General features: G+C 37.9%; 2 protein-coding genes across 8 annotated transcripts; both read right to left on the bottom strand.

Moving 5' to 3' along the window:
• Positions 1-1,708: 1,708 nt before the first annotated feature.
• EBAG9 (estrogen receptor binding site associated antigen 9) lies at positions 1,709-14,412 on the bottom strand. 4 transcript variants are annotated; one of them, XM_087962103.1, is made up of 8 exons: positions 13,324-14,412; positions 10,387-10,484; positions 9,305-9,383; positions 9,013-9,171; positions 7,282-7,389; positions 6,794-6,885; positions 2,056-2,225; positions 1,709-1,949 (listed from the first exon to the last, which is right to left on the bottom strand). In XM_087962103.1, the coding sequence occupies exons 2-7, from the start codon at positions 10,467-10,469 to the stop codon at positions 2,105-2,107; spliced, it is 642 nt and encodes a 213-aa protein (XP_087818229.1). In that variant the 5' UTR covers positions 10,470-10,484; positions 13,324-14,412; the 3' UTR covers positions 1,709-1,949; positions 2,056-2,104. The 4 variants fall into 4 exon arrangements, with proteins under 4 accessions (XP_087818229.1, XP_087818228.1, XP_087818227.1 ...); XM_087962102.1 differs by having other exon boundaries at positions 14,223-14,412; XM_087962101.1 differs by having other exon boundaries at positions 1,709-2,225.
• A 3,395-nt stretch (positions 14,413-17,807) lies between these two features.
• On the bottom strand, positions 17,808-27,050 carry ENY2 (ENY2 transcription and export complex 2 subunit). 4 transcript variants are annotated; one of them, XM_087962104.1, is made up of 6 exons: positions 26,925-27,050; positions 24,595-24,712; positions 23,845-23,945; positions 23,649-23,719; positions 21,400-21,474; positions 17,808-18,101 (listed from the first exon to the last, which is right to left on the bottom strand). In XM_087962104.1, exons 3-6 carry the CDS (start codon positions 23,910-23,912, stop codon positions 18,025-18,027), a joined length of 291 nt encoding a protein of 96 aa, XP_087818230.1. In that variant the 5' UTR covers positions 23,913-23,945; positions 24,595-24,712; positions 26,925-27,050; the 3' UTR covers positions 17,808-18,024. The 4 variants fall into 4 exon arrangements, with proteins under 4 accessions (XP_087818230.1, XP_026545578.1, XP_026545568.1 ...); XM_026689793.2 differs by having other exon boundaries at positions 23,845-23,942; XM_026689783.2 differs by lacking the exon at positions 26,925-27,050 and having other exon boundaries at positions 24,595-24,734.
• Positions 27,051-27,067: the final 17 nt, after the last annotated feature.

The raw sequence follows: 27,067 nt of genomic DNA, 5'->3' as shown, positions 1-27,067 counted from the left end.
TTTTTAAGAATATAGTGTGTATTTTAAGAATGTACCAAGCAGAATTCGATTGGAAGTTATGTATTATATTGAATGTTATAATCTCAAGGTATACATTGAAGCTTAAGTAAGAGTTGAATGGATAAAATCAAAAGATATAAAGGTGTCATACTCCAATTAGTAACTACAGGAGAAATTTTGTTTAATGAGAAAAGATAATAGATAATTGAAACAGGACAGACAAAAAATATAAATATAATGATTTGAATTGAGATCAGATAATTAAAATAAAATTGAGAAAATTAAAAGAGGGGAGAAGCTATGCAGAAAATGTAAAACAGTAATAAGATATGGAATAGAACATAAAAGTGAGCATGAAATTGAGTTTGTGTCTGTATGAAGAAGTGTAACCTGGGACCATGCTATTTTCAAAAAAAGATGTTTTATTTGTATTGTTTTTTCTTTTGTGAAAACCCAAATAAAATTTCCCCCCCAAAAAAAGTTGTAGGGGCTTCATTGCTGGAGGTGTTTAAGAAAAGACTGGACAGACACCTATCTGAAATGGTATATAGTCTCCTGCTTGAGCAGGGGGTTGGACTAGAAGATCTCTAAGTTCCCTTCCAACTCTATTCTGATTGACTGAAGTCACCATCGTTTGAGGGGCCAAAAACCTAGACCCACTCCATCTTGCAAGGGTTGAGTCCAGGGGTGGGATTCAATTTTTTTAACAACCGGTTCTGTGGGCGTGGCTTAGTTGGTGGGCATGGCTTGGTGGTAAAGTGACTGGCTGGGTGTGGCCAACTCAACATCACTCACATTGAGGCATGCATTTTCTCGCCTGGCCTCTCATGACTGTGGGGATGCTGCAACAGTTGTAAGTGTGAAAAATGGTCATAAGTCACTTTGTTCAGTGCCATTGTAATTTTGAATGGTCACTCCACACAAGCAAAGTACCAGCAAAGGAGGGGAAAAAGCTTCAGAGAAGTTCCTGAGACAGGAAGTCTAGTCCTGCCAAGAATGTAATAAGGGTTAATGGAGAGGCAGTTTCTGTAAGCAACACCAGAATGTTTCCTTCCTGCCTTCCTTACAGGATTAGGCCAGTAATTTCTTCTAACAACCGGTTCTCCGAACTGCTTAGAATGCTAACAACCAGTTCTAGCGAATAGGTGCGAACCAGTAGAATCCCACCCTGGTTGAGCCCATGCAGACTGTTACAGCCTCTAGAGACTTTGACAGCACCATAACAGCATTTCTTGCCTGGCCCAGAGAAGAAATGTATAACTGGGTATCCTCAGCATAATGACAACACCACGCCCCATGCTGTCAGATGACCTCATGCAATATTTTCATTTAGATGTTAAAGAGGAGAGGGGAAATAACCAAGCTCTGAGGCTCCCCAAATGCAGGGGTCTAGGGCTTGACCTCTTCTTGTCCACCAACTGGAACCAGAAAGAGACAAGAGAGTTTTGCACTTCCCTGAAATAAAAATGCACATAAAATCTTCACTTAATTTCTCCCTACTTGAAAACAAGCATCTAATTCTGAAACAGATATGCTAGACACATAAAGCAAAAAAGTCAACGTCACCACAGATGGCATTAAGAATTTGCTTTTTCTTCTGTGCATAATGCTGTCAGTTCAGTCAGCTTCTTCACAATATGCAATGAAGCACTTGGTATTGGAGCAAAGACAAGAATTGTGGGAACAAGCAAAAAAAAAAAAGCAAGACTTTGTTTAAAATCATTTAATTAGTCTTTTCAGTAATAAGCGTAATAGACAATAGAATAGATTGCCATCATTCAACTATTTACACCTTTTTTTTTACTTTAGCTTCAAAAACAGGCAGCTGAAGAGGTTATGTAGCAGTATCTCTTTGCAAGGAATGCAATGGGATCCGGCTTCAGCAGAAAACTCCGTCCTGTCCTAGAGGAATTGTGTGCAATGAGGCTTCTGTCGTTTCAACTGTCCAGCTGAAGATACGCTAAGGAATTATGAACTGTTTTTCCTGGATGACATCAAAAATGAAACAGCAAAACTTTAGTTCTATTAAATACTGAGATCTTTAGAAAAGGATGCGATTCTGTGGAAACTGAACTCTCTCCCTTTGCTGGCACAACAAGCGGCATTAAGACAACTTCACACCAATTTTATTCTGCTCTTTCTTCATTAACCGCTGTACTTCTTTCTCCATTTTCTTCCTCTGTTGCTCAGCTGCCCGTTTTTCTCTTTCTGCCATTTTCTGCTGCCTGAAATTTCACAAAAAATACAGAATTAAATGGTTCTCGAGTAACTCATACAGTATTGCAGGCACTTCCTGAGCTGCATTGGTACTGATGTTTTGCTTATACTCAGCATGGGAATGGATTGCCAAATACCTGAACTGAACAAATGATCCAAATAATCCATCGGAAGGTAGATTAAGTGGAGCACCATTTAATTTTAAAAGTAGAATCATTACTGCTTATTAAGCTACCAAAGCTAAGAAATGGTAAACTGAACTCTATTGGCATAACTTTCTTTGTCCAGTGATCAGCATCCTGGGGGATTAGATGGAACTCCTCCATCCAGCAGTCAAGTGGATCACAGTATGCTCAGTTTTCTACAGATGTCCTTAATAAGCTTATATTCTATCCAACATTTAAGGAGTTGACATAAAAGCCCTTATTTGGGGAATCTGACCCTTTCTGCCATCATGTATGCAATGTTTGTTACTTTTCACCTGTAACTTACCTTTACAGAACACACTCAAAATTCTTTTGATAATTATATTTTTGATTCATCACTGTTAATTTGAAATATGATGTGTTCTACATTTTGGGTTCAGTTTTGATGATACATTTATTTACTTATATACCGCCTTTATTATTTTACAAATAACTCAGAACTTATCCACCACACCTTTTTCCTCCCATTTTCCCCACTGTGAGGTGGGTTGGGCTGAGAGTGTGTGACTGGTTCAAAGTCACCCAGCTGGCTTTCATAGCTAACGCGGGACTTGAACTCACAGTGCCATGCTTTTTAGCCTGGTGCCTTAATCTCTAGACCAAATTAGATCAAATTAGAAAAATACACTTTTTGTTACTCACTTCCATCAGTGATCTTTCTCATCACTAATTCTATGGGAGTGGAGTTGGATATTGTTTCAAGAAATACTTAGGCAGCACTAGAAGATACTGGTAGTTTTCAACTTCAATTATTCAACTTCACCCATTTATTCAATCATTTAAAGTAATAGTAGGGCTGAAAACAACAATTGAACTGGCATGTGTTTACAACAATTGAAGTGTCCTGGGATCAAGTGAGTGCTATTTACAATCTTCCCAGTAGGTTGTCTGCCAAGCAAAGTCAATGAAGTAATTCAGATTCATTTAAAGACCATGTGATTAGCTTAACAACCATGGCAAAAAGTCTTAAAGTCAGGTGTAACTCACTTAACAACCATACTGCTTCGCAACAGAAGTCCACACTCCAATTATGATCGTAACTCAAGACTACCTGTACAGAGGGCACTCACTATTATGGCCCAAATTCTCAAGTCAGCCTTTCCAAACACCTGTAGTTGTTGGAGTATAATTTTCATTATCTCCACTCCACATGGACAATTAATCAGGTAGGATCAGAGTTGTAACCTCACAATTGTAGAACCAAGAAAATACTTTTTTTGCACACTGCATACATTGAACTCACAACCAGAATCTAGTGACAATGGCAGTTTGCATGACCTTAAGGGGGGACAAATTCATATAGGAAAACTCTATTTAAGGACACTAATTGTGAAGTGTCTGAATGACAGGCGACTGTTCCAACAGTTTTGAACTTCTCAAATGTAGCCAGTTAGTAACTGCAACAGTTGGGTGAGCTAAACAGACATATGACCAGCAGGGCTGGTATTATATTTTCTCTGAAATTAGGAAAAAATGCACTCCAAAGCCAAGGATATTAATTTAATTAATAAGAGGTAGGTTCAGAGTGTATGTTGACAAAACACCTTCAAGAGCCTGCAGAGGTGCAAGAGGAAACTAGAATGGGTAAGAGTAAATATGGCCATTTGTTCATTTACAAAATTTATAAGGTCTCATAACTCATTTATGATTGTGAGCAGAATACATCAGTTACAATAAAAAGCAATTACAATCAAATAGAAGTAATATAACAGCTATTTAATAAATCACAACAATATGCATATTTTTATAGAACAACTGCCGCAACACTTTACTGAAAATTTAATTCCTTCTATAGAAGAATAACAAATTAAGCAGTGGAAATCTGCATCAATTTGTTTACAATAACCTTATACTTGAAATGGTTATAGAATTCAATTTAATTTGGAAACTATATAATGTCAAGCTATTTTTTTTAAACACTGTGTCTATATTAATGTTTGTTTTGACTTGCTTATTCCCTATCTTTTCTTCCATGTTCTTAAATGCTCATTAAAATAAATAAATAACCTCCTTTTGGGATTTTTGTTTGTTTTGAGATTTGTGTTCAAAGCATACTGTCTTTGAGGAAACAATATACCTCAGCTTTTTAGCTGGCTTCTACCATGGCAAAGATCTCACGCAATATCTAGCACTAGAAGAAAAACGGCAGTCTCCAAGCAATGCCTTCTATCCAGGACTCTAAAAGGCAATGTTAGCTGTTCACTGAGCCCCCTGCTGGCTTCCTAAAATATTTTTGTGTTGGTTTTACTGAGGAATAATAGCTCACTGATACATTATTACACTCCCATCAGGCTATTTTCTCTTAAGGCGACCAACATTATCAGAGCGCAGAAGAGAAATAAACCAAGGAAATTAAAGTCATGAGAGAAGAGGAAAGGAAGCATAATTAAAACTAGTTTAAACCAATCCTGTTCACAATATATTTCTGTATTTTTGTAAACTGTCAAACTATCCACTTTCTAATACCACAGCATATTTTATACACTGTCTTTTGTTCTTCAAACTACTCCCTTTTTTAGAGATCTCCTAAACTATATCTCACCACTTCTTGGTGTTCCTCTTCCTTTCAACCTATTCATTATTCCTTGATACATTCCTTTTACAACTTGATCCTCACTTATTCTTCTTATATGACCAAAGCACCTCAATCCACATTTAAGTCTATTCATTCTTGACTGTCTTTTTGTTGTTGTACCACATAGATTTCTTAATCACCCCACTCCTATTCTATTCAAGTTACTGTTTATATATCTCCTGTCGTAGTCAAGTTTCACTTTCTTATAATGAACTAGGCAGAAGCTTCTTTCAATAAACATACATTCCTTGAAAAACATATACCTACTGTCTTTCTGCCTGCCACACAGGAAAAAGGAGAGAACGGGGTGCCAGAGAGTGCATCAGAAGTATCTTATCAAATGGTCACACAGGTTTTGTAAATTGTAAAATTTGCTATTGTCAGCTAAGAGTTGTATCTCCATAGCATCTACATAAAAATGTCATTTAAGCATTTCAACAAAGCAGAACCCATCAAGTTCACTTCTGGATAGCTTTTATTGTGGCAAAAAAGGAAACTTCAAATTAAAAAAAATGTGAAAAAATATAGAACAATTTTTTTCTGTGTTCCACCTCTTACTTTTGCCATGCAACAGTCTCATGAAGAAATAGCAGCAGTCAAAATTTTGCATCCTTGATGCACGGGAATGCAACCTTAGCAAGTAATATGTAACTTTATACTGTGGCTAAGTGTTAAATAACTGATCAAGGATTTCCCGTTGACTTGAGTATTCTACATGTATCTCCTTATTCATTTTACTAAGCTTAAAGGCTGCTCCAATTATAAATAACTCCAACTGGGATACATCCCAACCTCCGTAAATTAAAACAATATAATAAAAAGACATGGAAAACTGAGTTCAGTTCTCTATTTAAGCAAGATATTCTCCACTAATATCTTACCTACTTGCTAAGCTTCATATGAATTTGTATGATTTACCATCCTAAGCTCTTGGAAACAGAATCAGGACAATAATTAGAAGATTACCTAATGTTTTAAAAATGCTAAATTATTATCCTAGCAACGACAGCACTCTTTAAGAGCAAAGGGCTGGTAAACAAAGAAGGTGTGAATTAGCAGCACCAACAGCTGACATGATTTGGCAGGAAAAGGCATGGCATATCTATGTCAAGGCTGGCAGAAATCTTTGCCAATAATTTTCAGATTCAGATGAAGTGATTAACTGCAGTTTCTTCAAAGGAAACGGGGAGTTTTAGAGCAGGTTTGCACTGTAAACATCTTTATATTTTTCAGAATAAAAACCTAATCCACATGTAGGCAATATAGTATCTACACGCATCAATGTCTCCTTAAGTAAGTACCCATCAGTTTATCTATGACATCTAAAAAACTTTTTAAAAAACATAAATAGGTGACTTCCTACAAAACAGCACATCCTGGTACCCTACTTATTTGCAAGAATGACAGTGAACTCCAGAAGATCTAATTGAGATGGCACAAAATACCCTGAGAAACTGATTTCCCTTCTTGTAAATGGGTGCTTGGTGATACATCAGGCTAACAATTTTATGTTTCCTCTACTCACTACTTTCAATTGTAACCTTAGGTCAAAAAGAATGATTTATTGACAGAAGATTAAGTTCAAATCTTAAAATAAGGTTGTTAAAGAAAAAGGAAAGCTAAAGATCCTAATGTCCCCTTACCTCCATGCCAGGAGGGAACAAAATTCACATGACTTCATTGATCATATGATAAATGATGGTTTGTCATTATATCCAGATACAGTCACAGTGAACCCTATCTGAATCATGGTGGATGGAAAAATTATAATAATTACAGAATTTGGTAAAGTTACCTTAGAACCTCTTCTGCTTGCCAGGAAGCATCTTCTTCTTCTTCCCAAGCATTTCTGTTTTCCTGCCATGTCTCCATGTCTCCTAGTTCTGGCTGCAGTGGAAATTAATTAGTATCACCAAAATACTGTTCCACGCTATCGAATAATTATTCTAATAAAGTACTACAATTCAAATTCTGGAAAACATAACTACCTATTCCTGGAAAGCACTGAAGGGAGACTTATAGACTTATAGCATTTTTTTTTAATGAATTCACTGTAATACAGAAAAAAAACTAGCATATGTGTGTATGTAAAGTATATATATTATTCAATACCATCAAATGTTTCTAAATTTTCACACAACTTAGGGCTTTATTAGATTATAGTTATAAATCTGTCTTGCCTATGATAAAAAAACAAAACAAAACCCAACAGCTAGCATTCCTTCTTCAACACATTCTGGAAATTACGGATACAAAAATATTTGTGATAAAGAAGTTACTTACAGATTGGTGAATAAAAGGAACATCTGGTGTAGCTGCTAATCTACTTGAAAATCCAGAACTACCATCCTGGTTGCCAAAATTTAAAGGTTCACGTTTTTTAACAATGATCTGAAAAATACGAATTGAAAATAGTAATTTGCAATATGGCTGTTATTAACAAATACAATTGGAAACTTATTAGCCCAACTATAAAAATAGATGTCACACAACAATGCCATGTTCACTGTTTCACAGACAGCAACTTACATTTCTGGCCAGTGCAAGAGGAGCAGTGGGCTTGAACCCTGCAAGCTTCCCATCACTTTTTCAATCAACCAAAGCATCCTTAGTTCTGTCAGCTCAATCATTTGATTTCTGGTTAGTGACTTGGAAGTGGAACTAGCTGTAAGAACATCTCATCTCTCTTCCCATGCTACTCTTCTGATATAGCTCCTCTTTGGGCCCTAGACTTGAACTAACAGATTTAGACTATAAAATCAGACATTGTGGCAGAAATACAGAAAACTCTTTTCACTGTTGCCTTTGGACCCCAGGATTTTGCAGGCTGAATACAGTAGTCCAATCAGGATTGTTAAAAACATGAAGCAAAAACTGAGGACACCAGCGGGATCTATCCTTGCAGGCCCAAGGCTGCTTCCTCCTTTGCCTTCACTACAATTAAACTACTGCTCTCTGCTCTTTTCTTTTTTGGCCACAAGGTGTCAGCCATCATTCCTAAATTAAGTTTAACTCCTGGTTGTAAGTGAATACGAAAAGCACTGCTTTTCTTACATTTTTCGTCTGGATGAAAAGGGGAAAAGTAGTTTGTTTAAAAGTAGGAGCAAATACTTCTGTTCTGTTCACATCTACAGGCAAGAAAAGAACATTTGGAAGCCAAAGGCTTTTGCAGGCTTCTTCGTTTTTCAAATGGTCCAATGTTGTTTTCAAAAGCTTAGCTGATTATCCCTCTTGGTATCATACACACTCAGATTGTTCAGAATTCTATACCCTGAAATGTGTTATCTTTGCACGCACACTAATTACATGCAATATCCCTACTGCCTACTAACAGTAAGGGATAGAACTGAAGCAAACTGAAGCAAAGCACTTTGACTCTGCACATACAGGCTTGTCCAACTGCTTGATGGAATGAGGTGGGGCTTTACCACAGCATCAGTCAGAAGGAAGTTGGCATGCAATTCTGCAAAACCCTCAAACAAAAATGTATAACCTCGCTCAATCCACATAACTTAATTCATACTAGTTTTGCTTTCAAACTTCTTTAATCTCACTCTTGAATAAAACTATAAAGCTCAGTATATAAGTTTATTAAAATGACTGGGAAATTATATTAACATACAGGTGTTGTTCAATGTGATTACGTTTCAAATGCAAAACAGAAAGGAGAAAATAATATAAATTACTTCTTTGCTACATATATATCCTGCTGTACTCCCAAAGGATACAAACATAAAAATTGGTAAAATTTGGGTAGAAATGATTTTTTTTTATGGTGTAAAACTGAAGAGAGAAAATTATTGCTTGCTTTGGCAGTTTCAATCATATTCAAGTCTATGATGATGAATTTAAATTGCTCAAAATGCTGTACTTCTACTGGATATGATCATTTTTAAAGTATTAGCATAAGCTATCTAACTGAGCCACAGATAGAAATCAATTACCATAAATAACCATCATATTAGAAGGAAGTATGGAAGATTTTAGACTATTGTGAGAGCGCTAAAAACATACTTTCTGTGTTTTCCTTATTGTTGGTGCCATATCCTTAAAGTAATCAGGCTCCATTTCTTCCAATCCATTTTGTTGATTGGCCACATTGCCATTACCACCTTCAATTTTCACACTTGTAGGGGCATCTTCATCCCATGAAGACCAATCTTCTACTTCTGGCTAAAAAGAAAAGGGAAAGAGTTCCATTCTTTATTGGCCATTCAATGTTCATAATTTATAACCTATTTTTATTGGGTCATTTGGTAGAAGAACTGTGTTTAAAAATTGATATCCAGACCATTCAATATATTACTTGGTTAGGAACAGATGAAAAATCCACAGTAGTTGGCAAAGTTATTTGGTCTCCACTAAGCTTTCGTCCTCTTCCAGTCCTGAAAAACAAAAGTTTCTTCTTAACTCTGACACATTTGATAAAACTGAAGTTGCAAATAAGAAATCATTCAAAAGCTAAATTAAAACTTAGAGTATTGAAAAAGCTTAGTGCTTTTTGTGTATGTTTAACTACAGGGAGTCCTTAAACTATGACCACAACTGAGCCCAAAATTTATGTTGCTGAGACAGTTGTTAAGTGAATTTTGCCTCATTTTACCAGCTTTCTTGCCACAGTTGTTAACTGCAGTTGTTAACACAGCTGTTAAGTGAATCTGGCTTCCTCATTGACTTTGCTTGTCAGACTGTCACAAAAGGTGATCACATGTCCCTGGAAAATTGCAATTGTCATAATTTGAGTCAGTCACTTATTCCTATACCTGTTTAATCAGAAGAAGTATCTATAATTCAGGTAACAATTCACAGCAGTTCTCAAAATTTAACCTTAGCCAAATATTAGTATTATATTACCAACTGTCCTTCTTTATGTTATTTGACCTTGTGGCTTTTTCCTGAGTGAATCTATTATTTTCCCTTTCTCTAATACTTGACATATATAATAATTCAATCAATTACTCATTGTATGTGTGCAAAGAAAGAAGCACATACCTACAAAACAGGCTCTTGTATAAATAAAAATTTGTATCAGACATATTTATTCTTAAGTGCTAAAACTAATCACATGACACTGTAGTTTTCTGTTTTTCTAAGCATTATTATATCAGTTTCTTTAGCGATACAAAGATAATAAAAGGGATATTAGTGATTTTTTTAAAAAAATATCTCAATGCAACATCAAATTATGTCACTATTCATTGTTCAATTAATGAAAAAATTCAACTTTGTAACCATTTTAAACATTCATTTAAAAAAGTATTAAAGGAATATTACATTCCCCCTTCCCTAATTTGAAACACACAAAAAGAAAGAAAACTCTCAAGTGGAATGAGGTAGAAATCTTAGAGGAAAATCAGAGCAAACTGACATGCAACATTTGATATTTACCTGCAAATCAATCTTTTAAAAAAAGATAGTACTGCTGCCAAGCATGTACAAATTTTAAATAGACGGAACTGTGTAATTGCCATGATGAAAGACTTTACCTGAAAAAGAGGGGAAAATGTATTGATAAGCATAATGCTATTTTGCAATGGTGGTTGCTTTTGCAGACTTCTAAGAGAAGTCTGCACATACACTTCAATGTAGCTACTACACTGAATGACTTCAAATGCATATTACTAACATAAATCAAAAGGAAAGTGTGTTATTGAAGAACATCTAATACAGTTCACAATGCTAGTCTGCAACCAAGATTGCTATATCCAAATATGCCACTGATTTTTAAGAAATCAAGAATACTATGGTATTGGGATATGTATTCATACTGTGCTAGTCCCCAACAAAAACTATCAGAATCTATAGACATCTAAAGCACTTCAAGAAATGGAAAATGTTTTTTTCTCCTGACAAAGTGGGCCCACAAATTAGTTGGTTAACCAGCTCAATAACCTAGTTGTGGATGGTTTGGGCATGATGCTCAAGCCATTATGCTGCTCTCTTTGTGCTTCTTTTCCAAACCATATTGTGATCTATTCCATTTCCATATTCCTGTTAGCTTTCTTTGATATCCCAACTAGGTGCATTATAATTAATACTAATGAGAATGTGTCTCTGAATTAACGGGGAAAATATTTAAAAACCTAATTTGGATGAAAACTGTTTACAAAAACATTTGTCCATCTGAGTAGTATATCCCAGAGGAAAGAAAAGCTCCAGGAAAGTAGAAGATGGATGAATAGGATCAAACTATTTGTCAAATAATTTGATCCTATTCAAATAACAAATTTTCAAAGCTAAACTATATTTTGGCTACAATATCTGAACTTTTGGCTACAATACCTGAACTAGTCCAATATAATGAAGACTGAATTCAAATGTTAGGCATCTTTCAATCTTCTTCCTAACATTATTCCTGTGCTATATAGCAAGGTCCACTTAGGCTTCTTTCAATGTTAATTGAAAAGATTGCTTTAAAGCAGTTCAGCAACTGAATGGCAAAAATTAGGTTATTTCTTATACACCTTGGCAAAGTCTAAAAAAATTATTAGATTGCTTGGCCTCACACCTGTGTAACACTACCTAGTCAAGAAAACTACTACAAATAAAATAAAACTGTTTTAATGGAAGCCCATTTTAAAAATATGCTCCAGACCATCAAATAAGTTAGATGACACACAAAAGATGCTGTTGCCTAATGTTTCCTTAGAGTCAACCACCCAGAGAAATCCCTGCATTGTTTGAAGTAGTTTGTCATTCTAGGGCTGAGAACAAATGACTGGGTGAAGATTATCCACCTGTCTTTGTGCCTAAGGCAGGACTAGAATTCAGAGTCTCCTGGTTTTTAGCTTGGTGCTTTAGTCACTATACCAAACTCACTCTTTTTCCGAATGCTACAGAGCAGCAAATCTTAAAAATTTTGAGTAAATTGTTTAATCTTTGTTTCTTTTTATAAAAACAATGTATGTATTGTATGCATTATATCTTATTTTTCAATGTCGTCTTATAAGGGTTTTCAAACTTTGCAAGCTTAAGACTTGTGGACTTCAACTCCCAGAATTCCTGAGCTAACATGACTGGGGGAGGAATTCTGGGAGTTGAAGTCAACAAGTCTTAAAGTTGTCAAGTTTGAAGACCTGTGAACATGCATAGATGGGCAAAAGCTAGACAGAATATATTACTAAACTATAAAATTCCATCGAGATTCCTGCTTGCAAGATATCCAAACTACAGTATTTATGGAGGAGAAGTTCATTCTATTCACTCACTTCCAAAATCTTTTTCCAAGTTTGATCAAAATCTCTGAATGTATTTCCCTTTTAACTACAGTACATTCTTTCTTTCACAAGTCTTTCAACATATTTTTTTTGCAGCAATCACCTTCTCATATGCATTCTGTCTTTCTCCCATTATTTCACTCATTTCATTTATTTCTTTCCTTTTTCTGATCTACTTTTCCCCATATCTGCATTTGACTTTTCAAAAATCAACGTACGCTTTTCTTCCCCTTTCACTGGAGCATAACGTTCAGTAATAACTAACCTATAGATTCCTATTTTCTAATAACCTATGCAACTGCAAATAATACATTCCAATACACATTTTCAGCTTTTCATATACAATTAAATCTGCAGGTTCACTTCCTTGGGAGTATTCAATTGCACACACAGAGAGAAAATAGTAAAATTTGTTAATTCATGCTTCTACCATATAATTTCTTATATTCCATGTCTTAATCATTCATATGCCATGGTCATCACCAGATGGATAGCTCTGTTCAATTCAAGGCTTTCATATACTATAATTTTAACAAAACAGAGTAGATTACTTGCTATAGTCATACACATGCCAGTGTACTTGTATAAAGGAAAGACAGCAACAGTCAGTTTTGATAGATTTAGTCTAGATGAGCAACCAAGTTTTATCTCTCAAGTATAGTCACACTTCTATAGACTACCTAGTAAGTCAATATACTGTTGCTCATATCCCATCAACTTGCTGGTAAATGCAATATAGAGGGAAATATAATCAAGATACTTTTAAAATCTTTTTAAAGCCTTATTCTCAGGATACTGCAATTCCAAATATTTGTCTCAGGATTTGCGAGAATGAAACCAAGCTTGCTGAACGCAGACTTCCCCTTCATCAATTGTATAAATAATTTGGACACCAGAGGAATTAAAAGCTGAACTCTTCAGAGGACCCAAGTACTCAATGTCACCCTCAAAGGCCACTGTGAGTATCACAAAAAATAAAAGTTTTGTTCCTTGGGGCAAAAAGTGCTTGGTGAAATGAAAAAAAGACAAAAGAAAACCCAACATGGCCACAAGCGTTGCCATACTAAAATCAGCTTGCATGAGAGAAAGAAACTTTTTGTTCTAATACTTTTCTCTTTCCCACTGAGGAAAAGAACCAAACCAAACCACAGGACGACTATGAAGATTCTCAGTCATCCAGGTCACGGTTGTCCCAAAGGTGCTTTTTTTGAAGAGGCAACTTGGACTTTCTGGTTTTTCTTTGAAGACAGTTTCCCTTCTCATCCAAGATGCTTCTTCAGCTCTGACAGGATAATGGGGAATGGGAGGATTTATATTCCTTTATTTTTAGCTAGACAATTTGGGATGAACACCCTTGGATTGGTGTGGGAGTAGGAATGGATTTCCAAAGAAAAAATTGCAGACTACAGGAACCAGGACCACAACTCAGGTGATCCTGAGGACACAGATAAACTTCCAGGTGGCCTCAACAACTCTCTAAAAGGATGCAAAGGACCAGCTGTCTGCAAGGAATATAAATCCTTCCATTCCTGTCCTGTCGGAGCTGAAGAAGCTTCTTGGATGAGAAGGGAAACGTTTTCAAAGAAAAGTCCAGTTGCCTCTTGGAAAAAGAAGCACCGTTGGGACAACCACAGGAAGCCTCACCAGGTAAATTTACAGGTGCACCGTGATGGTTTTTTTTTTTCCCCTTTAAACCTTCCCTAAGTTCGTTTGGAAGATATGTGTCCGACATTGCATCCGTTTATTGTTTTAATTTTTGCAACGGTGGAGGTTTTGTACTGGAGTTAATAACGGCTCCCCACCACCCCAAAGGTCCGGGGGCAAAGAAAAGCCACGTCGGACACTCCCGGAAGCTTCGGCCGGGATATGCTTGGACAACCAACCAGCGTCCGCCTTATCAGGACTCCGGCCTGAGGGAGGAGCGGGATAGCAAAGACCCGCCCGCGCGCCTTCTTCTTTCCCGGGAGAGAAGGCGACTCCTGGGGAAGGCGCGCTCCTCTCGCTCACCTTGTCCAGCGCGGAGGCGAGCGGACGTGGAAGCGACGCGGCTCAAGCCGAGGGACAGCCGCTTCCCTCGGCGACCGCGACTTCCCTTCATTCAAAAGAGGATAAGAGGAGCCTCCGTCCCAGCCGAAGCTCTTGGCTCCTCCATAGCTTCCCTCACCGGCCACTACCTGCTCCACCTTCCTGTCACCCTAGAGACGCCGCCCCGCCACCCGCGCCTGCAATCGCCTCTTCCGGTTCCGCCCCAACATTTTAAACCAATCGGAGCTTCGGCCTCAAGAGAAAGGAGTGTGGCCAGAAACCGGAAGGATGGGACGTTCCCTGCGCAAGCGCACAAAGATGAAGCCCTGCGGGCCGATGGGAGGGAAAGATAAAAAGAGAAAAAGGGGGTGGAGCTTACGAGGCACAGGAGTAGCTTGTCCTTCGCCTTCGGTTGGTGGCTCAGTAGAAATGGCTTAGCTGTGGGATTCGCGCTGAAAGTCGTTTTCCAGGCTGGGTAGTTGGCGCCTTCGCTGATCGGAATATAGTGTTTTTTATTTAGGAGAGGAGGAAAACGGTAGAGCGAGGCGGACTTGTTTAAACTGGGGTGCTTTTACAGTGCTTTGCGGACCTGCGAGGTTTGGGAAAGTAACTTTTTTTTCTTTGTTAGATTTGTTGTAATTGCAAACGGTTGATAAACGAGGCAGTCGTTAAACAAGACTAATTGTAACCATCTCCAAATCTTCAAGACATCTATTTTATTTTTTATTTTATTTTTGTTTTGCAATGTCCAGCTTTCATATCTATAGATCACCAGCTGATTTTTGTTTCCTTACCTTTGTGATTCGCTCTTTAAACTTATCATTTGCCTCCCTAATATTAATATTCGGCGTATGATCCATCCTGGTCTACAACTTGAGCCTTCCAAAATAAAACTGTCAACTTATTTACCATCAAATATATAATCCACGCATGTAGTGTGTCCAAAAAAGACATGTCTTAAGACATAATGGGCTGGGAATAGGCATTTTTTAACAGTATGTTCAAAAGTATTTTTAAAAGAGAATGTAGTTGCCAAAGCATTTGGATTTTCAAAAAGGTGCTCCATCCATGAGGATAAATTTCTAGCAAACAAAATGTGTCATTAATCAAGAAATCATATATTTCTTATGTCATAAATAGGAATCTGGAATTTAACCCCTCTTGCTGGCAAAAAAATGCTACCAAATGAAAACCAAGGGAACTTCAAATCTTTAAAAAAATTGCAATGTTTCTAGAAATAAATATTAAGAATATAGAGTTACCAAAACATTAATTTCAGAGTATTCATCTGTTCCAAAAGTATATTTTCTTTTACCCAGATTCATTTTCATCTTTAAAAAATACAAATTAAATGTATTGAGAAGTACATTTTAAATAGAATTTTTATGGAGTTTTCATTTTTTTACAGAATTGAGACCTGATCTCCATATATTTGCTTAATAATATTCTAAGAACTGTCATTCAGAATTGGTTACCTCCATTTGATCTACCATAATTAGGCTGCAAATATCTTGGTGATCAGTAGATGGCAACAGGGAGAGGCAATCTGCTACCAGATTGCACACACCCATTTCACCTGTCTGCATATTTGCAATTTAAATAATGCTAGCTTTGTTAAGGGACTGTTGTGGTTAGCCAGCAGCAGGTGCAGACGGCTGAGGAGAGCGAGGACTCAGATGAGGGGCCAGGGCCATTAGGGAGTGGACTGCAGCCTTCAGAGATTGTGGGGGCTGGCAGCAGTGATGAGGTCCCCGAGGAACCTGTGCCAAGTGCGCGTGTGTGCAGGATTGCTTGTAGGAAAGAGCAGTTACAACAGCATGGGCAATTTGGGAGTAAGGCTGCAAGGTAATGGCCCCTCCCTCAAGAAGATAAAAGCCAGCTGTGAAACAAACATTCCTTGCAGAAGGCAAAGATGTTTTGAAACAGCCTCTTGGACATTACAATTGGTATCTGAAGTCTCTTGTAAACTATTGTCTGTTATCTTTTGGCAAGTCTTGCGCTATTTGGCAAGGCTTGTGCTTATCACAGCTAATTATTTTGTAAAAGCATCACAAGGTTTTGTTCCTTTTGGATTGTGTTTGATTTGTCAGAAAAGGGTGTGGGTCAGAACAGGGGCATGCACACACCCATTTCAAGAATCTTTTATTTTTCAAGATAGTTTTAATTGTAACAAATATACCCCACTACACATTATGATACCACATAGTCTGGTTCTGGTTTACAATAGTAATATAGACAATCCTCAATTTACTACCATAAAATTTCTGTTGCTAAGCAAGACAGTTAAGTGAGTTCTTAAAGGTCCATTTTGTGACCTTTCTTGCTATGGTTGTTAAGATAGTAAAATGGTTATTAAGTAAATCTGGCTTCCCCCTTGGCTTTGCTTGTCAGTTCACAAAAGGGGATCACATATTCCTGGAACACTGAAACTGTTATAAATACATGCCAATTGCTAAGCATCCTAATTTTAATCACATGCCCATGAGGATGCTGCAAGTCATGTGAAAAACAGTTGTGTCACTTTTTTCAGTGCCATCGTAACTTTGAATGGTTGGTCACTAAGTGAATGATTATAGGTCGAGGACTAACTGTACTAGACATGAAACTCAATCCTACTAGAAATAGGTTGAGTTTAGCTCAGATCTATCTGAGCCATTCAAGTTTAAAACTTTCAAAATAATGCTACTACTTGATTACAATCAAACTCATACATTATACTAATAAGTAAGAAATATATTTGATTTCAGAGAGCCTTGTATTTTTGACATCCTGACAGTCTTGTAGGAACCGGATTATTAGTACATGTGGCCCAAATTGCATTGCAGATTACAGAATATGGCTTCTTTGGTCATGAAACACATTACTTATTACTTTTTTTAAAAAATACTATTCATCTTGTTACTTACTCATTATAGCAATAGCTCTTAGATCTCTATACCACCTTACAGTGATTTACAGCTTTCAAAGCAGTTTACAGAGTCAGCATATTGCCCCCAACAATTTGGGTCTTCATTTTACCCACCTTGGAAAGGTGAAAGTCTGAGTCAACCTTTAGCCTAGTGAGATTCGAACTGCCAAACTGCAAGCAGCTGGCAGTCAGCAGAAGTAGCCTGCAGTACTGCATTCTAACCATTGCACCACCGTGGCTCATTATGGACTGTGACAGGCTAAATGTAGGTAGAATCTAAAGTTTACTATTCTGTACTTTCCATTATTTCAAAGAAATAATTATAGACATCCAAGGGGTGGAGGGAAAAATAAACATGACAAAATGTATAAACTGTTGTCATACAAAAGCTGGCCTTTTCATCTAAGATCAGCTGGCAAGCATGCAATGGCTGGATTTGCATGCTGTCACTGGTCATGCACCATTATTTGGCGCCATTGTAATTTATTTTAATCTTTGTTTTCCCTCTGCTGCTAGGATGTTCTGCAATTCCCATCAAATATCTAGAATTTATTCTTATCCTTTCTGCTGGATTCATCTAGCAGGATGGCAGAGAAGCCATTTAACATCAAAGTATATGGACACAGTTCAGACCCATTAAGACACAATGGCAAAACATCTTTGATTTCATCATTTAAGCGCAGGTGGTTAGCATTTTTTTTTATTAAAACATTAAGAAGTCAGTAAGTATATCGAAGTAGACATGGAGTAAGTAAACGAAATATTTTAAAAAAAATAGTGAACTTGAACCCTGAAGCGTGAAAAATGTTTGTCCAGGTTTTCATGTGATTCACTGAACACAGCGTGTTAAAGCACGAAAAGATTCAAACGGACAGCTCAGAGACTGGCATGTTGAGCCAGAAATGTCCTTATTCTCTGTAGAAGTTCTTTCTTTACACTATCAGGTACCAAAGCTGAAAAAGAAAAAAGAAAAGAGCAAGATGAAATCATAGCCACACTGCAAATAATTTCAAATAAAGATAGTCGCTGACTTACAACTGGTTGCTCAGTGATCAAACATACGACGGACCTATCCAGAGCTACGGTACTTATGACCAGGTTTTCAAGTTCCAATAGCCAGCCTGTTTCATGGTCACATGATCACATTTTGGTTGTTTGCCCGCATTTACAGCTTTTGGATTGCAACTTATTGTGTTTTCTGCTGGAAACTGATAATTTAAATTTCTGGTTTCCAGCAAAAAAAAAAAAAAATGCCCATTGGGGTTACTTAACAACTGCGTCAGTCACGGCAAAAAAGGTGTAAAATTGGGCAGTCACAATTACTACCAACCTGCCTTCAATCGAGGACCTGTATACTGCACGAGTCAAAGAGGGCTGTGAAAATATTTACAAAGCCCTCACACCCCAGACATAAATTGTTTAACACCTTCCCTCAAAACGACGCTATAGAGCACTGCACACCAGAACAACTAGACACAACAGTTTTTTCACGAAAGCCATTACTCTGCTAAACAAATAATTCCCTCAACACTGTTCAACTATTACAAAGTCTGCACTACTGTTACTGTTAATATTCTTATCACTCCTTATCACCTATCCCCTCTCACTTGTGACTGTATGACTAACTTTGTCGCTTGTATCCTTACGATGTATATTGACTGTTTCCTAATATGATTTGATTGCTTATTGTACCCTATGACTATGATTGTGTTGTACCTTATGATTCTTGACTCTTGACAAATGTATCTTTTCTTTTATGTATACTGAGAGCATTTGCACCAAGATAAATTCCTTGATTGTCCAATCACACTTGGCCAATAAAGAATTCTACTCTACTCTACTCTGGTGATCTGCTTAACTGACATGACTTACTGCTATAATTCCAAGCTTAATTACAGTCATAAGTCGAGAACTGTTTATACAGTGTTACACTATCTTTTGTGCATTTCTATGTGTATAATCATGGATACAGGTATGTTTGTCATGTGGCACCACCTGACAAATGTTGGCAATCTAGAAAACTAAGTATGATTGACCATGGGCAGGACTGGAATGGGAAATCCAAAATTCTTATAAAAAGCATGGAATGGCAACATTCAAATCAGACCAACATATGTCCATGTGAGTCACCAAATCAAGGTTAACCCAAAAAGTTGCTTGAAACAAACTTGGGAACAATCTTGATAGAGCAGCAGACTGAAAACAAATTGTGTGCAGTGAAGACACATGAAAAATGCATTTGGAAAAATAAAGCAAAAGGCACAAGTATAGGGTATGGGATGCCTTGCTTGGGAATAGTGCCTAGGGATCTTCTGTAGAGATTCTCAGTCACCCAGGCTATGGTTGTCCCAAAGGTGGTTTTTCAGGAGGCAACTGAACTTTGTTTTTTCTTTGAAAGATATGTTGCTTCTCATTCAAAAAGCTTATTCAGCTCTGATAGGATAGTCATTCCCCACTATCCTGTCAGAGCTGAAGAAGCTTCTTGGATGAGAAGCAAAATGTATTCAAAAGAAAAAATAAAAGTCCAGTTGCTTCCTGAAAAAGCACCTTTGGGGAAATAAACTGCTGAATTCTATTCTGCACTGTGTTGCAACACAGACTTGAAAGGAAAAAAGTCAATCAAAGCAATTGATTGTCCCACAGATGCATGACATAGATTTGCACAAGGTCTCAGAGTGATTTAAGAAGGTACCAAAGAATCAGAAGTGGTATTCAGCCAGTTCTGACAGGTTCTGGAGAACCGGTAGCAGAAATTACCACCTCTGGTTGGTCCCGCCCCCATCTATTCGCTGCCTCCCGAGTCCCAGCTCATTGGAGTCTCAGCTGATCAGCTGGGTCTTCTTTTGTTGCCCTGCACAGGAGAACAGAGCTGGAAAGCAGGTTAGTGGGGTGGGGAAGGGATGTGGATTTTACAGTATCCTTCCCCTGGAGTGGAGTGGAAATGGAGATTTTGCAGTATATCCTTCCCCTGCCATGCCCATCAAGCCACACCACACCCACCAAGCCATACCATGCCTATCAAGCCACACCCACAGAACCGGTAGTAAAAAAAATTGAATACCACTACTGCAAAGAACGTTCCCAATTCCTTTGATTCACTTTGACATTTTCAACTTTGTTGCACATCCTGGTGTCATAAGGCCGTAAAATTGGCCAGTTAACAACCACCTCACTTAGCAGCAGAAATTCTGGTCCCGATTAATGTTGAAAGCCAAGGACTCCCTGCGATTGTCCTACATTATTGGAAATCACATTCTGGCTGATAGTAAAAACTTCCTGACTAAGCTAGATCAGCGGCTCCCAACCTTTTGGGCACCAGGGATCAGTTCCGTGGACAGATTTTTTTCCCATGGACCGGAGGGGGCATAGTTTCACATGCTTCCTCCATCCCATGGATGGGGCTTCACTTGTTTGTGTGGCCCGGTTGCTGGCATACCACGGACTGGTGCCAGTCCAAGACCGGAGGTGGGAGACTCCTGTGATAGATGATGGGCTTATCTTTGTTGGATATATTTCTACAGAGGCAGGCATTTGTCCTAGATGCTTTCATTTGGAATCCTGCATTGATCATCTCTATGTAACTCGTCAACTCTACAATTCTGTGATGATTATTTGCAGCAAGATCTCAGGGCTTTCACAAATGTTACCCTGAGACTGTAAACAGCATCTTGGAATATGACAAAGCAGGGCAGATGAGCATTGCTAAGCCACTTAGAATGCTCATTATTTAAACAGACTGAAGATCTCAACTTCAGCTTTCAATTAATATCCCTACAAGTAGGACTGCACTGGTTCTCTTGAAATTATTGTAAGTTTTATTCTTAGTTTTGTTGTTACCCGCAATGGCTAATCACATCTCAAAGACTAAGGCATTTTCATAGCAAGTCAACATATGAGAATATTTCAATGTAGAGATTAAGGAAACAAAGGTCAGCCCTTTTGACTGGGTAAACCAGTATTTCTCAACCTCAGCAACTTAATAGGTGTGGACTTCAATTCCCAGGATGCATTGCATGCCGGTTGAAGAATTCTGGGAGTTGAAGTCCATACACTGACATTTCTGAGATTGAAAAACAGTGGAATAAACACAAATAAAATGCAAATGTAAATTCCAGGACATCATTGGAGGGTACATGAATCAGCCATCTTCTTAAAGTTTTACAAACGAAGTCTGCTCAGCGCCTAGAAATAATTTATTCCAACTCAGTGTACACTTTATGTTCAAGTACCAAAACAATAAAACATTATTACCTCTGCCTTTTGGAGTAATTTCAGACACCAAATCATCAACAGTAACATGTTCTAGCCCTTTCTCTTTGATGACATCTAAGCAAGATAAAGACAAGCAAATAGGTGTTAAAGTCAGATAAGGGGTTTGTTTTAGTTACACAAACGCACATATTTTTGCACATTAAACTCAATAATAAAAAAACAAACCCTATTTATACATTAAACACTAATTATTTGTATGCTGCCTTTTTATTTTTTACAAACAACCCAAAGCAGCGAACATCCAATACATTTTCCTTCTATTTTCCCCATAACAACCACCCTGTGAGGTGGTTTGAGCTAAGAGAGTAACCTGTTCAAAGTCACCCATCTAGTTTTCATGGCTATGGTGGAACTGGAACTCATGATCTACTTTCTAGCCTGGTGCCTTAACCACTAAACCAAGTAGCTCTATTTTAGAAAATAGAGTGTTTTAAAAATAAATAAGCATGGATTATGGCTGAACCATACTTACACATTCTACAATCCAACCACATCTACTCACTCCTCCACTCCCTCATTTAGTCCCATGCAACCCAACCTATTTTGAGTAGTTCTTGAATAGCAATGTATTCAACACATGACAAAAAACCCTCTTGAAATCCAAATTAGAGCGCTTTCATTTTTGACTTTCTTCATTGCTGAATTGCACAACTCAATTAAAGTAGCGCTACATTATTTAAAAGTAATGCAGCAACCTATACCTAAGATCATTCACTTGCATCCTTGTTTAGAAGAATCTATCTTGGTCCACAACTAGACATCACTGCGACCTAGATGACATTGCTATTTTATTTAAATTTTCCCTTTCAAAGTAATTGGAATAAAGAAAAATAATTTAAAACACAGAGAGCCAGTTTGGTGCAGTGGTTAAGCATCAAACTAATAATCCCTAAGTAATACTTAGGCAGAAAGCCAGTTGGGCGACCTTGGGCCAGACACTCCCTCTCAGCTCTAGGAAGAAGGTAATGGCAAATCACTTCTGAAAAATCTTGCCTGAAGGGACTTGCCCAATGTGTACATCTGTGTGTGTGAATGTATACATATACAGAAGCCTGATGATGGCAGATGAGATTCTGCCGAAACGTTGCTACAACTTTAAAAGCACAACTACAATGACGTGGGAAAATACCCGAAAAAAGCTGAATGCCATACATGTAAGTACCCGCTAAAACTTAAGAAAACATATATATGTGTGAATATATATGTGTGGGTAAGTATATATGCGCCAATCAAAGAGAGAAGCAATCTGGAATTAAACAGAAACTTCCTAACATAAAGGATAATTAACCAGTGGAACAGCTTTCCTTCAGAAATAGTGAGCGCTCCATCACTGGAGGTTTTTGAGAGTGGTCAGTTACTTGTCTGAGATTGTATAGGTTCTCCTGCTTGAGCAGGGGGCTGGACTAGAAGATCTCCAAGGTCCCTTCCATCTCTATTCTATTCCTATTCTGTTCTATTCACATAATTACAGGGCCCAGATGAGGTTCATAATCTTTATGGATAGAAATCATTCTGATTGCAATTTCCATTCATCCTTTTGCGTATCTTTTGTCGGGAAAGAAAATAGAATTAGGCTAGATTAGAGGTGAAGAAAAGAGTGTAGATAAAACAGCCTATTTTGCAGGCTAACAGGAAAGGGAACTTACTTTTGGAACAACCAATCATATTTCATGCTAGCTTTACAGTTAGCATATTCTACAAATATACCTAATATTTTTCATTAATCTCAGAACATCTGTTAAAAATACAATGATTGAGAGACAGTTTGGTCTAATGGTTAAGGCACAAGGCTAGTTAGTAGGAGATCATGAGTTCACCTCCCACCTTTGCCTGAAAGCCAGCTGGGTGACTTAAACCAGTCCCCCTCTTTCTCTCTCAACTCAGCCCACCTCACAGGATTATTGTTTGGGGAAAATAGGAGGAGGAGGATGTGCTGAATCTGTTCACTGCCTTGAGTTATTTGTAAAAATAATAAATATTGAAAAAAAGGCAAAGTAGAAGAAAGAGAGATATCAACAAATTCCTTAGGCAGGCCAAACATACAGTAGGAATAATGTATTAGTGTGACATTGCAATTTGTGTTTCCTTTTTAAAAATATTGTCTATATGCAATTGAAAATGCAACATGAAAACATACATATTACATGAATATTAGACTGTGACCATGGTACCAACATATGAACAATTAATGAAGTGAGAGTTACACTCTATTCCCAAGTGACAATTACCTTTGCAGTGTGCCTTTAGCTGATCTTTCCAACCACATTCAATTAATTTGGCTCTCAGTAATTCTTTAAGGCTGTAAAAACAACAGTGTTAGAAATACGGTATATCCATACTGGGTAGTAGGAAAACATTAAACAATGTGGTCAACCAGCGAGCAATACAGTTCTACAACTAGAGTAGAAAATAAAACCCACATACCGTTCTCGTTCTCCTGTTTCAATTAACTTTTGATTAATAGTTGCTCTCATTTGTGCATCTTTGTTCATTTTTCCCTCCTGCGTGCAAGTAGACCAGATCTACTGAAAAGCAGAGATTTCAATGGTGTAAACTATTTCAAGGATAATCTCTGGCTTCCATAAACTCTTGGTACAGCTCCTCAACCTGCAGACCCACAACTGAAATAAGGATATCAATATTGTGATTTGTGTATAATGTTAGCTTGTTGTGTTGCCAATTTGGATCTGCTTTCCCAGAAACCTGCACAGTTTGTATTTCGATGGCATTCACACAACATGCATCACCTACTCCGCTAAAAAAACAGTCCCTATTTTTCCCCATTACATTGAAGGGTTTAATTCAACGACCCTGTTGTACAAATGCATTTTCTTAAGTGTTGAGTGGATCAAGCACCCAAACAATTGAGATTACTGAATAATATGGGGATCCCCTCCTATCTGAAAAACCACCCATTTTGAGTCCTCCATGCTTTTGTGAGTTGCACGCCCACCAGTTTCATCACATAATATAATGACGATGATGCTCAAACTATAACATTGAAAAAAGCCCCGCAATCATTGAAAAGTCAGATCTAATCGCGGTTTCTGTTTTAAGGAAGGGAAACTGGAAGGGATGGAAAAAGGGGGACGGGAATATCAACCAAATTCGGAAAAGGATCAACATCCACACGAGCACAAAAGCCTCTACCCGCCCCCTGACCTCAAAACAAACCTTTCCGGCGAGCCACTTGCTTCCTCCACGAGCTCAGCCTCCGAGGAGAGCCGGTTCAACGGAGCCTCGAACTCGCGACACGACCAACTCTCCCCGGCTTGCCCAAGACTTCACCCAACTAAAGAGAAAGAAGCCTTTGCAAGAGCCTGCCTCAATCGTCGCAGAAAGGTTTGGGAAGCGTAGTTCTCAGCCACATGGCTTTAACGGCTCGACGCCCGATGAAAACTACAACTCCCAGAAGGACGTTGTCTCTCAGCCGTTCCCATGACGCCTTCACGCCTCCTTCACATAAAAACTACTTTTCCCACAATGCTCTTCTGTACTGCACTTTTTTTTTTTTGGATCGCTGGATTGATTTACGTTGATGCCTCAGTCGTTCCTTCTGACTTTTAAACAAGATATTTAACCCAATGGAAGTGGGGGCGTATTCCCATTGCCTGCTTTATTTGGGATTTACTTTTTTTAAAAAAAACAGAATCCTGGTTTGGTTATATTGAAAAGTAAACAGAATTCAAGGCGGGATCGTGTTAGTTTTTGCGGTGAGAGACAATGGGAAATCCTGGGACTTATAGACCACATTATGAACATGGGGAAAAAATCTCAGAGAAAAAATAATAAACAATTTCTGTACAATTTTAAAAGAAAACATGATTATTCCAACAGGAATTGACCTTTATTTTTTTTATTTAAAATGAATGGAAAGTAAAGTTAAGTCACTCATGTTTCCAGGTAGTTTTCATGGAAAACATGAAAGTAAATGGTACACCGGGGAGTAAACAGTGACTTTAAAATATAGGTGTCTCTTTGAGAGAGAGAAAACCCTTCAGAATGATCCCAATATATTAAATTCAGAAATAGGACCCTTTCAATTCAAATGAGGCTTATTCCCAATAAACTTGCAATCTGATTTACATTTTATTGGGAAGTGAAATCATTTTAGAAAATGGGTAACCAGATTCAAGACAAGATACATATCAGAATAACAGAGATGGAAGGGACCTTGGAAGGTCTTCTAGTCAACACCCCTGCTCAGACAGGAAACCCGATTCATTGCACTGGAAACAACATATATCTGGAAATTCCATCTCTCTCAACAGTATCATGATGAATCGCAACCTTTTTTGCCTTTGCAGAGCTAGGGTGGCCATGGTCTGCATGTGATGCATCTGGCCTGCAGGCAACCAGTTTGACAGGCCTAATTAATTTTAATTTAATTTTAGTCTAAACCTAAAAATAAATCCTAAAAGTTAGGTTGACTGAGAAGGAAAGCTGACCCACTGCACTAAACTATAATGTGATTGGCTTGATCTTGGCTTAGCATGGTGTGTGGATGCAGATTATTCTGTTCATAGACCATAGTTTTAGGGCATAGCATGTTATCCATGTTAGCTGCAAAGTCGTGTCTGACCCATCGCAACCCCATGGACAACATTCCTCCAGGCCTTCCTGTCCTCTACCATCTTCTGGACTTAAATGGACTCCAGAAGATGGTAGCATAACTTATCATAACCAAGACATCAAAATTTCATAAACCCTAATGATTGAGCTCCCTTAATATGCTAAACCAAAGTCAAGAAACCATCTATCTGCTTGTCTGTCAGATTTTTATCCTGTCTTTATTTCTTTAAACGGCTTAGAGCAATATTTCTCCAATTTAGCAACTTTTAAGAAGTCTAAACTTTAGTTCCCTAGCCAACATGACTACCTGGGGAATTCTGGAACTTGAAGTCTAGAATTTTCAGTAGTCAAGGTTGAGAAACACTGGTATAGATTAAGAAATAACCCAAATATCTATCTTAAGCATTTTCCCATAGTTCTGTCCACTACATCCAATCAAGTCTATAAAGATTCTCAGTCATCCAGGTCTTTGGTTGTCCCAAAGATGCTTTTTCAGGAGGCAACTGGACTTGTTTTTTTCTTTGAAGAAATGTTGCTTCTCATCCAAGAAGCTTCTTCAGCTCTTGACAGGATAGTGGGGAATGGAAGGATTTTCCTTGGAGACAGCTGGTCATTTGCATCCTTTTAGAGCAAGGGCCTTCAAACTTGGCAAGTGTAAGACTTGTGGCCTTCAACTCCCAGAATTCCTGAGCTAAAATGACTGGAGGAGGAATTCTGGGAATTGAAGTCCACCAGTCTTAAAGCTGTCAAATTTGAAGATCCCTGTTTTAGAGGGTCGTTGAAGCACTTGGAGGTTTATCTGTGTCCTCAGGATCACCTGAGTAGTACTCCTGGTTCAGGTAGTGTGCATTTTTTCCCCCTCTGGAAATCCATTCCTACTCCCACATCATTCAAAGGGTGTTCATCCCAATAAAATATAAAAAAGGAGCAACCTTCACGAGCTCAACAGCGTTGCTTTGTACCGGATTGATCATTAGGCTGATGGGGATCCTTAGCGCGCACACACACACAAAAGTGCAGTGTCCCGTCACGAAGCGCACAGGAGCGTTAGAAAGGCTGTCTCCGGCGACTACGA

Source organism: Notechis scutatus, chromosome 3, assembly GCF_049901735.1.
Source record: "Notechis scutatus isolate UNSWTSFEM ecotype Mainland chromosome 3, rNotScu1.2, whole genome shotgun sequence".
NCBI lineage: Eukaryota > Metazoa > Chordata > Lepidosauria > Squamata > Elapidae > Notechis > Notechis scutatus.
The sequence above is the reverse complement of the archived record's forward strand: the minus strand, read 5'-3'. Positions and strand labels throughout refer to the sequence as shown.

What these genes read in the sequence shown, in the direction of transcription:
- ENY2 (XM_087962104.1), bottom strand. Translation starts at nt 23,912, where the DNA reads ATGAACAAAGATGCACAAATGAGAGCAACTATTAATCAAAAGTTAATT. An exon ending in GCTAAAGGCACACTGCAAAG is followed by an intron (nt 21,475 to 23,648) that starts GTAATTGTCACT and finishes TATCTTGCTTAG; the next exon opens with ATGTCATCAAAGAGAAAGGG. An exon ending in AATTACTCCAAAAGGCAGAG is followed by an intron (nt 18,102 to 21,399) that starts GTAATAATGTTT and finishes TTTCTTTTTCAG; the next exon opens with CTTTGGTACCTGATAGTGTA.
- EBAG9 (XM_087962101.1), bottom strand. Translation starts at nt 10,469, where the DNA reads ATGGCAATTACACAGTTCCGTCTATTTAAAATTTGTACATGCTTGGCA. An exon ending in TTTAAAAGATTGATTTGCAG is followed by an intron (nt 9,384 to 10,386) that starts GTAAATATCAAA and finishes TTTGTTTTTCAG; the next exon opens with GACTGGAAGAGGACGAAAGC. An exon ending in TTCCTTTTATTCACCAATCT is followed by an intron (nt 6,886 to 7,281) that starts GTAAGTAACTTC and finishes TTTCCACTGCAG; the next exon opens with CCAGAACTAGGAGACATGGA.